At 36.3% G+C, this 13,603-nt stretch overlaps 5 protein-coding genes across 6 annotated transcripts in view; 4 read left to right on the forward strand and 1 right to left on the reverse strand.

The window, feature by feature from the left end:
- The window catches only part of LOC104762523 (beta-galactosidase 10), a 4,652-nt gene extending 1,382 nt beyond the window's left edge, over positions 1-3,270 (forward strand). Inside the window, exons 5-18 of the mRNA XM_010485836.2 lie at positions 67-159; positions 247-390; positions 546-634; positions 774-879; positions 978-1,065; positions 1,142-1,260; positions 1,344-1,508; positions 1,590-1,774; positions 1,858-1,967; positions 2,059-2,168; positions 2,232-2,339; positions 2,437-2,547; positions 2,631-2,851; positions 2,945-3,270. Coding sequence (XP_010484138.1) covers positions 67-159; positions 247-390; positions 546-634; positions 774-879; positions 978-1,065; positions 1,142-1,260; positions 1,344-1,508; positions 1,590-1,774; positions 1,858-1,967; positions 2,059-2,168; positions 2,232-2,339; positions 2,437-2,547; positions 2,631-2,851; positions 2,945-3,065 — 1,770 coding nt within the window. The 3' untranslated portion in view covers positions 3,066-3,270. The remainder of the gene's footprint in view (positions 1-66; positions 160-246; positions 391-545; positions 635-773; positions 880-977; positions 1,066-1,141; positions 1,261-1,343; positions 1,509-1,589; positions 1,775-1,857; positions 1,968-2,058; positions 2,169-2,231; positions 2,340-2,436; positions 2,548-2,630; positions 2,852-2,944) is intronic.
- LOC104762524 lies at positions 5,855-8,049 on the forward strand. Its single transcript, XM_019240210.1, has 9 exons — positions 5,855-6,008; positions 6,105-6,182; positions 6,370-6,419; positions 6,529-6,582; positions 6,680-6,732; positions 7,029-7,101; positions 7,342-7,403; positions 7,633-7,701; positions 7,976-8,049. Exons 1-9 carry the CDS (start codon positions 5,940-5,942, stop codon positions 8,008-8,010), a joined length of 543 nt encoding a protein of 180 aa, XP_019095755.1. The 5' UTR covers positions 5,855-5,939; the 3' UTR covers positions 8,011-8,049.
- On the forward strand, positions 7,609-9,513 carry LOC109130547 (UPF0725 protein At5g63820-like). Its single transcript, XM_019240209.1, has 7 exons — positions 7,609-7,701; positions 7,976-8,104; positions 8,273-8,386; positions 8,464-8,641; positions 8,739-8,863; positions 8,960-9,037; positions 9,118-9,513. Exons 1-7 carry the CDS (start codon positions 7,699-7,701, stop codon positions 9,358-9,360), a joined length of 870 nt encoding a protein of 289 aa, XP_019095754.1. The 5' UTR covers positions 7,609-7,698; the 3' UTR covers positions 9,361-9,513.
- On the reverse strand, positions 9,916-11,394 carry LOC104762525 (zinc finger HIT domain-containing protein 2-like). Its single transcript, XM_010485841.2, has one exon. The coding sequence runs from the start codon at positions 11,335-11,337 to the stop codon at positions 10,129-10,131; it is 1,209 nt and encodes a 402-aa protein (XP_010484143.1). The 5' UTR covers positions 11,338-11,394; the 3' UTR covers positions 9,916-10,128.
- Positions 11,528-13,603, forward strand: part of LOC104762526 (probable glucan 1,3-alpha-glucosidase) — a 6,201-nt gene continuing 4,125 nt past the window's right edge. For both annotated transcript variants that reach the window (XM_019240403.1, XM_019240402.1), the window contains exons 1-2: positions 11,528-13,147; positions 13,441-13,588. In XM_019240403.1, coding sequence (XP_019095948.1) covers positions 11,579-13,147; positions 13,441-13,588 — 1,717 coding nt within the window. In that variant the 5' untranslated portion in view covers positions 11,528-11,578. The remainder of the gene's footprint in view (positions 13,148-13,440; positions 13,589-13,603) is intronic.

The following is a 13,603-nucleotide window of genomic DNA, read 5'->3' on the forward strand; positions in this document are numbered from 1 at the left end:
TTTTTTTTTTTGTCTTTCTTTTCTCTGTTACTTAAACTTCTTTGCTCTGTGAATTTTTCGTTTCAGCATTACATGGAGAGTTTCACGACTTATATAGTGAACTTGTTGAAAAAAGAGAAGCTTTTTGCACCACAGGGCGGTCCAATAATCTTGTCTCAGGCAAGACAAATGACAACATATACAACAATTTCAGTATTGTTTTGTTTCATTTTTAGAATGTTTATATTAATATTTGTGATTCATTAGGTGGAAAACGAGTACGGGTATTATGAGAAAGATTACGGAGAAGGTGGGAAAAGGTATGCTCAATGGTCTGCTTCTATGGCTGTCTCACAGAACATTGGAGTTCCATGGATGATGTGCCAGCAATGGGATGCTCCTTCGACTGTGGTAAGTCTTTATCGAATCTGAAACACAAGATCTATACGTACCTTCATCTTTTTGATTCATTGCATAGTTTCTTGTAACGTCAGGTTAGCTGATGGAGTGAAAATTCTTTCAACTTGTGCTAGGTTATGATGGATTTTTCTTATTTTCTTTTGCAGATTAGTACCTGCAATGGCTTTTACTGTGACCAGTTCACACCTAATACACCAGATAAACCCAAGATTTGGACTGAGAACTGGCCTGGATGGTAAGTAGATTGATATTTGGTTTTACTAACATTTCTTTGAATTCTGTTTCATACAAAGTTGGAGTCTTTTGGAGCTTCTTGTTCATTAGCAAGTGAATCTGTTTTTCGCGGTCTGAAAAGAGTTTTTCTTTTCTTCTAGGTTTAAAACATTTGGAGGCAGAGACCCTCACAGACCAGCAGAGGATGTAGCTTACTCTGTTGCTCGGTTTTTCGGGAAAGGTGGAAGTGTGCACAACTACTACATGGTAATATTTCTTAATTTATTCAATACAAGGAAGTTAGTAAGCTCTGTTTGTAATCTTATTGGAATTTGGTTGTATGTTTTGTCTGCAATTTGGTGTAGTATCACGGAGGAACGAATTTTGGACGTACTTCAGGAGGACCTTTCATCACTACGAGCTATGACTATGAAGCTCCGATTGATGAGTATGGTGAGTTTGTACTTTGTAACAAAGAAGATCACTATGTAGTGAGATAACTAATGTTTATGTCCTGTTCCTTTGTCAGGATTGCCTAGATTACCAAAATGGGGACACCTTAAGGATCTCCACAAGGCTATAATGCTCTCTGAAAACTTGCTGATCAGTGGCGAGCATAAAAATATTACATTAGGCCATTCACTCGAGGTGCACTTTCTGTTTTAAAACCCCACGAGAGACTTCTGTTTCTGTCAGAATGTTCTTTCTGATGATTTCTTTCCGATATTCAGGCTGATGTGTACACAAACTCTTCGGGAACTTGTGCTGCGTTTCTGTCAAACTTGGATGATAAAAGTGACAAGACGGTGATGTTTCGTAACACGTCATACCACTTGCCTGCTTGGTCAGTTAGCATTCTACCTGACTGCAAGAACGAGGTTTTCAACACAGCAAAGGTAACAACAATAACTGGTTTGGACAATGACATAACACGAAAACACAACTTAGCAAAAGGCTGAAGTTACATTTTGTTACAGGTAACTTCGAAGTCCTCCAAGGTTGAAATGTTACCTGAAGATTTGAAATCTTCATCTGGTCTTAAATGGGAAGTGTTCTCTGAGAAACCGGGTATTTGGGGAGAAGCAGATTTTGTGAAAAATGAACTTGTTGACCACATCAACACCACAAAGGACACAACTGACTATCTTTGGTACACAACAAGGTCAGTACCTGAATGATATTACTGTTAAATTATTTGAATTCATCGAGAAAGAACCTTAAGCAAATGTATTCAATCTGCTGCAGTATAAATGTCAGTGGCAAAGAAGAGTTCTTGAACAAGGGTAACCGCCCGGTTCTGTTTATAGAATCAAAGGGGCATACTCTTCATGTTTTCATCAACAAAGAGTACCTAGGTACTTACTTTCTAACTCTTGCGGCCATTTTATTATTTCTTGAACTTGGTTTTCTAATTGATTGTGCGTAAACGTGACTCCTGGTTTCTAGGAACTGCGACAGGGAATGGGACTCACGTGCCTTTCAAACTCAAGAAATCAGTTTCTCTCAAAGCGGGCGATAATAATATTGATTTGCTTAGCATGACCGTTGGTCTTTCGGTAATCATTGCAGTTTTGCTTCATCATCCGAACTCATACATTGCGTAACTTCCTCTACTACAGAATGCAGGATCCTTTTACGAATGGGTTGGAGCTGGGCTTACAAGTGTCTCAATCAAAGGTTTCAACAAGGGCACATTGAATTTGACAAATAGCAAATGGTCCTACAAGGTTATATATAATTCTCTGCCTAGAAACCTGTCATGTGCTCCAAGTGATTCTCTCTTTTCAATGAGTCTCTCAACACCATACCCATGAAATCTTGCAGCTCGGCGTACAAGGAGAGCATCTAGAACTGTCCAAGCCAGGCAACTCCGGCGCAGTGAAATGGACGGTGACTACAAAACCTCCCAAGAAACAGCCTTTGACTTGGTATAAGGTAATATAACTTCTTGGACAAGAACCAAGATCGTAGAAGATAAAGTTCTGTCTTCCTCTCTAAAAATCTGATCTTTTTGGTAGGTTGTCATAGACCAACCTTCTGGGAGTGAGCCGGTTGGGCTTGATATGATCAGCATGGGGAAAGGCATGGCATGGTTAAACGGAGAAGAGATTGGTAGATATTGGCCCAGGATTGCTAGAAAGAACACCCCGAATGACGAATGCGTTAAAGAATGCGATTACAGAGGCAAATTCATGCCGGATAAATGCTTAACTGGATGTGGAGAGGCATCTCAGAGATGGTAAGAGTTGTCATCATCTTTGTGTTTTTTTTTTCATTACATCTCTCTTTGTTCAAACAAGTTTGGTTTTTTTCTTTCTTTTTTTTGGCGTAGGTATCATGTACCACGATCATGGTTTAAGGCTTCCGGGAATGAGCTGGTGATCTTTGAGGAGAAAGGCGGCAATCCCATGAAGATAAAGTTATCGAAAAGGAAAGTTTCGGCGGTGCAATAAGCTACGCAAGAAGAAGTTAAAGATGATGCAAAACGTTTAGCTGCAAAGTTGAAGATGTGGGTGGGATTCATAAGCTATCAAAGGAAGATAAATTTTTTGTTTGTTTGTATTTCTTTGTTACAACTCAGAAAACAATAAACAAAAAAAATTTCCACTGATTAACTTAACTCGGTTTTCACTTTTCATCATGAAGCTATAAACTACATTGATATATATATATATATATATCTCGAAATTTTCATAATGAACGAAGCTTACAAATCATCGGATAACTGTGATATCGGAATTGGAATTAGGTCATATCTCTCTTATAAATTTATATATAATAACAATCCAAATAAATGCGACCAATAATTGTGTTTTTTCAATCGCACCATTTAGATATTTTCTGAAAAGTCGTGATGGTTCACTAAAACGGTTATTTATGAAAAATTACAATTGTTCACTGTACAATTGTGTTTATTGGAACATTCGTATCTTTTGAAATCTCTATATATTTGTCTTTTTGAACTGTTTTCATTTTTTTCCCATGACACAAAATAATATAAATTTTTAATCTCAACAGTTTTTACTGCTTTCTAAATTATTCTCTAGCATTTATTTTTTTAAAGTAAAAAAATTCCTCCAGTTCTTGATTTAACAAAAGACTTTTGGAATGATGAATCTAATTTACAACTTTTAGTTAATTTTAAATATAAAAATTTAATAAAAATACATGGATTCTTCGTTCCAAAAATCTTTTGTAATTTGAATTTGACATTTTCAATATGGTAATAAAGATGTCTTCTATTTAAAAGCAGTTTATATGCATTATTAGGTATATTCAAGTGCAGACAGTTGCAACTTTTCAATATGGTGCAGTTGCGATTTTTCAATATTAGGTATATTCAAATGCAGACAGTTACCTTTTCAATATGACATTTTCAATAGTTAATTCTAGATTCATCAATTCAAAAATATTTTTGGAATGATGAATCTAATCTACTTTTAGTTAGATGGATTATATAGTGAGTTTTTGAATTTGACATTTTCAATATGGTAATAAAGATGTTTTCTATTTAAAAGTAGTTTATATGGATTATTAGGTATATTAGATACCTTTTAGTAAAATTTTTGTTTTTATTTATTTTTTTAAAAAGAAATTCAAACAGTTGTATCTGTTTATTGTAGAGTTGTGTCTTTTCACTATATTTTATTCATATTTTTTCATCACAATTTTTTGTTCTAATAGGTGTATCTATTTAAATAGTCATGTCTTTTGAACTTTCTCTGTAATTGTCTCTTCATCAATAACTAACAAATTATAATTCATTGAAACAAATTTTCCGTTTTATGTTGAATTTAAATAATTTGAATATTAATATCTAATATTCAATGTTATTCTATAATCTAACTAAAATTTTAGAAATGGTTATACCAATATAGAAATTTAATAAAACTTATTATAGAATTTACAGTTGCATCTATTTATCATAACTTTTCGTTAAAAACTATTTAAATATTTAAAAATTATTTTCTCAAGTTTTTGAAAGTTTTGTATTTTAATTTCAATTTTTCTTTGATATAGTTTCACTCATTATTAAATACATTTTTAATTATAATTATTTAATAAAAATTATATTTACTCATTACAACTATTAGTTCAATATTCTCACTTAAGATCACTTTGTCATTATGACTTTTAAGAAAAATACTTAGGTTCACTCCTAGGATGAACCTTCTTGTTCACTTCTTCCTTTTCAACCAATTAGAATCTTCTATACATTATCTTGTTTGAAAAAATAAATCAAAATTAAATTAAAAAATAATACATGTTAAGGAAACAAATTCAGTATAATTTTTTTAAGGAAAGTTAAATATTGGCTTGGTTTAGATTTTACATTAGAATGAAATGATGTATCAGTTTGGGTTTACAAATAAGGTGATTAAGATTTAGATTTTACATTTCAAACAAAATTATATATCGGTTTGGGTGTACAAATGAAATACTTAGTGTTTAGATTTTACAATTAAAATGAAATTATATGTCGGTTTGGGTTTACAAATGAAGTGGTTATGGTTTAGATTTTACCAATTAAAACAAAATTATATGTCGGTTTGGTTTTACAAATGAGATGATTAAGGTTTAGATTTTACAATTAGAACGAAACTATATGTCGGTTTGGATTTACAAATGAGATGGTTAGGGTTTAGATTTTACAATTAGAATAAAATTATATTTTGGTTTGGATTTACAAATGAGATGGTTAGGGTTTAGATTTTAAAATTAGAATGAAATTATATATCGGTTTGATTTTATAAATAATCGGTTTAAGTTTTTAATTTTATAATAATATATACAGATTTTGTTTCCTTATTTTATTAGGAGGTCAATAAATAAGTTCTTAAATGTATTATGACATATCAGATTATCATTAGCTAAAATAAGGAGAAGTAAACAAATGGGTTCACCTTAGAAGTGAATCCAATAATTGTTTTTTTTTAATTGTAACTCTTTACCATAATTCTTCATTAAATATTTTATATATTTATAATTCTTTAAATATTGTATATAATATTTTTTGTTTATAAGTTTTTATTTTGATGGTTATATTTTTAATAACAATTTATTTAATATTATTATTTTATTACATTCAAATGAATTTATAATCTAGTAATTTTAAATTTTAAATTTATTTACTTTTCTTCTAAAATACTTCCGCGGGATATTGCGGGGCTCCGAGTCATAGCGGATATAATATTAATACTAATAAATAAAAAATGTCAGATAAATTTATTTTAGAAGAGAACCAAAAAAAAAAAAAGTCTCCGGTGTGCTCTCCGACGTCGTCCGTCCTTACCCTTTTCTCCTCGTCTGATTACGTGCCGCCAAAAATGTCTCTCGCGTCGGACGCCACCGTGCCAACTGTTTCCACGGTCACCGTATCTTACTCGGAGCTCAAGGTAAAGATTGATCCCGAACTTGCTGTCTTCATTTTTGTCTTCTCTGTGTTCTGTTTTTGTCTTCTTAACTTTTCTTTTTATCTTTCAATTTTATAGCAGAGCAACATAGATTTGTCTGAGAGGATTGTACAAGGATTTGGACCTAACGGACTTGGAATACTCTCGGTTAAAGATGTATGTATCACTTCTTTACAGCAACTATCATTGTTTCTTTGTTCTTAATTGGTTAAAGATTTATAAAATACATAAGCTTTTTTTGAATTTTTGCATGTAACTTAGTGTTTTATAGTTATATGTCATCTCAATTGTGTTGATTTATGAGTACAGATTTCAAATTTGAGGTTGAAGTTTGTGTTTTTAGGTTCCAGGGTATCCAGCTTTACGAAAGAATCTACTTCAGCTTGCACCTAGGTGAATGATTCTCTTTTTTTTTTTGTGTGTAGCTGATTAGTTCAATTAAAGGTTAGATTTTTATGTTTTGGAAATATCTAACAAGGGTTTATGTGATTCCGCTGTAAAGGTTAGCTGGTCTTCCTGAAGAGGTGAAGAGAGAGCTTGAAGATGCTCATAGTAGGTGAATTATTCGATTCTTTTGTTTAACTTGGTTTTAGTTATGATCTTCTATTTCATTTTTTTCCAATAACTACTCTCTTTGCTTTGTTTCTTCTTAGATACAATTTTGGTTGGAGTCATGGCAAAGAGAAACTTGAATCTGGGAAGCTTGGTGAGCTTATACAAACTTTTCTTTTATTGCTTCAGAACGAGATGAAATTTCCCAGTCTATGTCTAATTACAAAACGAGATTTCGTAGTTGCAGATAGTTGGCTAAGTAAAGCTTTTCGTTTAATATCTTGTTTGGTTCGGTTACATATTGCTAGATAACTGCAAGAACTTATTTAGATATATCTTATATTCGCTCCTTGTATAGAAGAAGTTGAAATGTAATTTTTGTGACTGTATTATATCTCTGGCCTGCTCTGATGAAAGTACTAAAAGAAAGTTCGTTTATTGTTTGTGCAGACGTGTTGAAGGGTTCCTACTATGCTAATCCTCTACAAGATGTACCAACAAGTAATCCATATGAAATACAGCGGTAAATAACATCATTTTTATGTTTGGAAAGTCTTTGGCTTATGTAGCATTCTTGTAATGTGTTGAAATATGGAATGCCCGACTGAACTCTTGTGATTCCCAGATTCTCTAGTGTAAAATTACTTGTATTCTGTAGTGTTATGTTTACATGAACTATGTGTTCTGGCAAATGTAACAGACTACTTCTCTTTTATGATTCGTTATTTCATATTCATATCATTTTGCTTACATCATGATGTAGGTATCCATCATATTGTGGATCAAACATATGGCCAAGGAATTCTTTATCGGAGCTCGAAGGAGGTAACTCGGTGATACTTGCTTTACTTTCGGGTGTCGTTAGTTTGTGTAATCGGTAATAAAGTTTTGGTGTCTCAGCTTTGAGAATGCATAGCTATTTTTATCATACATGGCATTTAGCAGTGTCATAAAGTTTGAGAATTTCTGGTATAGCTTGTTTTTTCTCAATTTTTTCCTCAAGTTTAATATTTTCCTCCAATTATCAGAGTGTTTTCCTTTCATGACATGACAGCTTTCAAAGCTCTTGGTAGTCTGATGTTCGAAGTTGGGCTTATGGTAGCTTACCACTGTGATCAATATGGTAATTACTTTTATTGGGTTTATTGAATACATATCCTTAAGACGTTGAAGCTCTATTGCAAAGATAGTTTTGGAATTGATTAGAAAGCAGAAGCTCTCTTATGAAATGTCATCCAATAAGCAGAAATTTTCACTGTATTATTATTCGGTAAAACACGATACATTATGTGACTGTGTCTGAATAAATTTATAATAAAGACATACCATATATATATGTGTGTTAAAACCATAGTATTGTAATATAAGTTGAGTAATAATATCTGAGAGATTTTTAGGGCTTGGAGGAGATGGAGGTCATGCGGGTAAGTGAATTCGGGAGGCTTGAAATCTCAAAAGCAGCAACGGAAAGGAAAAAAGAGAAAAAGTTAAGGGCTTGGAGTAAGAAATATTCCCATCTGGCCTATGTATGTAAATCCTCTTCCCTCATGTTTGTTTGTGCAATTGATTTTAATATCTTAGGTTTCGTTCTCGTCTCATGGATACTACTTTACTTCTCCATCACTCCATCAGGGATGGTTTCGATTTTCCAGGGTTTTTTTTTTTGGTTCTGATTTTGATTTTGATTTTTCCAGGGTTTTGATTATGGAGGCTCTGATTTTAGGTTAAGGAAGCCTGATGTTGGTGACTATGATTATCATCTCACCCTTTACGCTAGGCTTGCACTCTACTGCTACAATTTTGAAAAGGTAACTCTCCGATCCCTCTCTTTCATGTCTTGTAAGAAGAACCCTGCCTTGAGTTTTGTTTTGATTTTGTTTGTCAGGGAACAAACTTTAAGTTTGTGCGCTGGGTAAAGTATAATTCTATGTGCACTGCTTGCGTCGACTTCTACTTAACTTTTGAGGCCATGGATCCAGCCTGCGACTCTGTCTTCTCCTCTTTTCAGACTGTGTTCAGTAATGCTGGATATGCGGGGAGGATCTTGGCCTGCAGACCCACATGTACGTAAAGATTTTTATTTACCGCATCTTCTTAATTATATCACTGTCTATTCTTTCTTTAGAGGACTAACAGTTTCTAGAGATCACTTTTTAAAAGGTAACAAGCGTGTGAATGAATATTGGGACCGGAATGAGGATGCTATAGATCAATTCTACACAGGTGAAATGCCCAAATGGTTGTCTGATGAGGCCTTTTCCAGTGACAACAAAAAGTATTACGTGGTAATTAAGATATATGTCCAGAGAGTGGAGTTTAATCTTGTTGATGCCAGTTAAATGTAGATAAATGCATTTTTGTTTGTGCATCATCGATCACAGGTGCAAGAATCAGAGCTGCATGATAATGACTGGCTGCATCTATTCATTGAAATCATATTCTTTAAAGCAATATATCCTGTAAGTCGTTGAATTTGCAATCATTCTCTGCCACACTTGTTATCTGTTTCCTCTTACACTTGCCAATGTGACGACTCCAGGTATTGGTGGCTTCCCCTCCCTTGGAGATCAACAAGGTAGTTGTAGAAACTAAAGAAGATTACATGACTGAGGCTCGTGAGAAGCTCCACGCAGAGAATGCAATCTTCTACATAGGTTACAAATATAGAGGTGTTTCTTCAAGTGGTATCGCTGTTGATCACAAAACTATCATAAGGAAAACCATGGATGGGGAACCAGAACACATGAGTCTTGAAATTGCTTATGAACAAGAAGCGGAGTAGACAGACACTTCCTGTATGCATCTGGTCTGTTGCAATCAATTTATTAATCGCTATTTCCTTGTAACTTTAATCATGTTATATGTCTACAACTCTAGGGACTAAAACGAGTGGGATCAACATATGTATATTAATCTTCGCTAAATGCTAGCTATCTGTTTGCAACGCGTAATAGTAATTTGTATGAGAACCAATAACGCAAACTGTACTTAAACCATGGAGGTGAGTTGACTACTGACCTAAATATCTTAGGATATGTTCAGTATGGGAGTGAGCCGGTTGGGCTTGATACGGTCAGTATGGGGAAAAGCATGGCATGGTTAAACGGTGAAGAGATTGGAAGATATTGGCCTAGGATTGCTAGAAAGAACACCCCGACTGCGATTACATAGGCAAATTCATGCCTAACTGGATGTGGAGAGCCATCTCAGAGATGGTAAACTAGAGGGAAGCCCTTATTAGAGTTCTCAAATTTGATCATGGTTTTTTGGCTAAGGTATCTGTTAAATTTGGGTTTATCGTGGGCTTCTAACTAAAAACCAATTGGCAATTAGTGGATTGACGCTAAACCCTTTATATATTAATGATAGTCTTTTTAAACATCAGATGTGAGACTTGTTTTGTATCCCAACAATATCATGTTCCAGGTAGGGATCATGAATATTTGGGATTCATATGCAAACCTTACATTATCAATTAGGAGCAACACCACAAGATATTCATTCATTTGTTAACAAACCTTACATAATCAAAGCTATAACATTAGAACTCTCATTCTATCTCCTCAATCACCACGCCACCGCCTTTTCGGAACTGATCTGTTTTCTTCATTTTCGGAACCCCATTTAGCTCAACCACCGAGTTCTTCTCTGCCCTTACAGATGATTCCAGAGCTTGCCATACTTCACAACTCTGCTCATTGACCCAACACATCATGAAGAACACTTTCCTCTCTGCAAGCTTTAGTCTCTTCTTCAAATCACGACCTGACGATGATTTTACTTCCAGTATTGCACCATGAATCAGCCTCTGGAGATCGCAGAGCAAGCACACAATAGCTCCAGAGCCAAGAAAAAGCAAACAAATCACATCATCGACCAGGTTCAACCCGAACTTGAGACCGCCACCAAGGTTTTTATAAGCCGAAGAGCAAGTCTGTTCCAAGCAAAAGGACAAGACTTCCTTAATGGTCTCAGGTTGTGCATTGTGACCCAAAACAGATGAAACACTCAAGACCATTGTAGCTGAACCTAAAGAATCGGATTGCCACTCTCCATTGTAGATACGGAGAGTAAAGCAATAACTGTATACAATGTCAATCAAATGGATTGGTAAGAGTGGAGATGGATTCGTTGAGCTAAGCTTGCTTAGTGAGATCAAAGGTGTATCAGGCCCTCTCGGGATCTCACTCACAACTCTGGCCTCTTCCTCCTCCTCTTCTTCAACACACTGAACGAGTTGTGTACCTCCGCGTCCAAGAGAGATCGTTCGAGCTGAAGCACGTAACCACCAAGGATCCCATGGTTCGATCATTTTGCTTAATTCTCCAGACGCTAAGGCTCTTTGGAACCCTTTTCTCTCTTCTAAGCTCAAATCATCAAGACTGACTTCATCTCCGTTCATAATCCTCTGCATAATCTCCTCCGGTAAGATTGAACCTTCATCATCGTCATCCGTGATGCTATCAATTCCCCCATCTTCTTCGTGAAACCTTTTCAAAATCTCGAGCATCTTCGTTTTGGTTTGATCATCAGATCGAACTTGCTTCAACTCATCGTTTACATTGTCTCTCATGAATGATTCAGTACACTGGACGCTGTGGGATTTGTAACAAGGAAGGGAACAGTAGCGGAAGTTGCATCGAGGACAAGTGTACTGCGAGAACTGCTTATTACATACATGGCATATAATCCGCGAAGACGAAGGGTTCAACGGAGACGAATTTGAACTCTCCGACGTAATAATCGTCTTCTCCGGCATCGTCTTCTCTTCCACGATTCCAATTTCCAAAATTAGGGTTTTGCTTGAAGAAGACAGATCTAGAAACTTACATACCCGGAATTTGGGCCGCGTTTGGGCCCTAAGGGCCTTAATAGTGATAAGCAGGTCGGGTTAGTCCGATCCGACCCGGAAAGATCATCTTCCTCAAGAGTTTTGTGTGTTTCCTTCCTCATTACTTGATTTACTCACTCTTAAGGATTTCCATGAACGAGGAGCCAAAATGAGATCTCTTCTCTTTGTAATATCACTCATTTGCTTCTGCTCACAAACAGCTCTTTCATGGAAGAAGGAGGAGTTTCGCAGCTGTGACCAAACTCCGTTCTGTAAACGCGCTCGATCCCGTACTCCCGGCGCGTGTTCCCTAATCGTCGGCGATGTTTCCATCACCGATGGAGATCTCGTAGCGAAGCTTCTACCGAAAACCCCTAATCAAGACGATGGTGATCAGATCAAGCCGTTGGTTCTATCTCTCTCGGTTTATAGGGATGGGATCGTGCGATTCAGAGTCGATGAGGACCATTCGCTGAACCCGCCGAAGAAGAGGTTCAGAGTTCCTGATGTGGTAGTGTCTGAGTTCGAGGAGAAGAAGATCTGGCTTCAGAAAGTAGCCACGGAGACGATCTCCGGAGACACTAGTCCGTCTTCAGTAGTCTATGTATCCGACGGCTACGAGGCGGTGGTGCGGCACGATCCGTTTGAAGTGTATGTGCGTGAGAAATCAGGTGATCGTCGTCGCGTCGTGTCATTGAATTCTCATGGATTGTTTGATTTTGAGCAGTTGGGGAAGAAAACTGAAGGAGATAACTGGGAAGAGAAATTTAGGACTCATACAGACTCAAGACCATTTGGTCCTCAATCTATTAGCTTTGACGTTTCGTTTTATGATTCCAGTTTCGTTTATGGAATCCCTGAACACGCCACTAGCTTCGCCTTGAAGCCTACCAAGGGTCCTGGAGTTGAGGAATCTGAACCATATAGGCTGTTTAATCTAGATGTTTTTGAATACGATCATGAATCACCGTTTGGTCTTTACGGGTCGATTCCGTTCATGGTTTCACATGGGAAATCTGGTAAAACTTGTGGATTTTTCTGGTTGAATGCTGCGGAAATGCAGATTGATGTGTTGGCTAATGGATGGGATGCAGAGAGTGGTATTTCTTTGCCTTCCGGTCAGAGTAGGATCGACACATTATGGATGAGTGAGGCAGGGATCGTGGATACATTCTTTTTCGTTGGGCCTGAGCCAAAGGATGTTGTAAAGCAGTATGCAAGTGTGACAGGTACGTCAGCCATGCCCCAGTTGTTTGCCACTGGTTATCACCAATGTAGGTGGAACTACAAAGATGAGGAGGATGTGGCACAGGTGGACTCGAAATTCGATGAGCATGATATTCCTTATGATGTTCTCTGGCTTGACATCGAGCATACAGATGGGAAGAGATACTTTACATGGGATAGTGTCTTGTTTCCTCATCCAGAGGAGATGCAAAAGAAGTTGGCTGCGAAGGGTAGGAAGATGGTCACCATTGTGGATCCTCATATCAAGAGGGATGACTCGTACTTCCTACATAAGGAGGCTACTCACATGGGACACTATGTTAAGGATTCATCTGGAAAAGACTTTGATGGTTGGTGTTGGCCTGGTTCATCATCTTACATTGATATGCTGAGTCCAGAGATTAGAGAATGGTGGGGTGGAAGGTTCTCGTATAAGAATTATGCTGGTTCAACTCCTTCATTATACATCTGGAATGACATGAATGAGCCTTCTGTATTCAATGGTCCAGAGGTATAACTTTCTATCTGATTGCTTCTTTGTTTGATCTATAGAGCAATTATGGATAAGTTTGAACTCTGGTTGGGTATTTTATACATCACTCATCTTACATGATCTGACACCTTTTATCAAATTTTTCACTAAAGCAAGTATTTTAAGATCAAGAGTGGAGTGTAAGCTATGATTGCTTATGTTAACCTATGTTGGTTTATGTAGAGAAGTTTCCTTATTTCCCCACATTTAACACTTATTTATGTAAATAGTATCGTTTTGATGAATACTGACTGAATTTTTGTTTTAAGTAGGTTACTATGCCAAGAGATGCATTACATGTTGGTGGTGTTGAACACAGGGAAGTTCATAATGCTTATGGATATTACTTTCACATGGCGACTTCCGATGGGCTTGTTATGCGTGGAGAAGGAAAGGATAGGCCTTTTGTATTGTCAAGAGCAATCTTTCCTGGCA

This window comes from Camelina sativa, chromosome 18, assembly GCF_000633955.1.
Source record: "Camelina sativa cultivar DH55 chromosome 18, Cs, whole genome shotgun sequence".
NCBI lineage: Eukaryota > Viridiplantae > Streptophyta > Magnoliopsida > Brassicales > Brassicaceae > Camelina > Camelina sativa.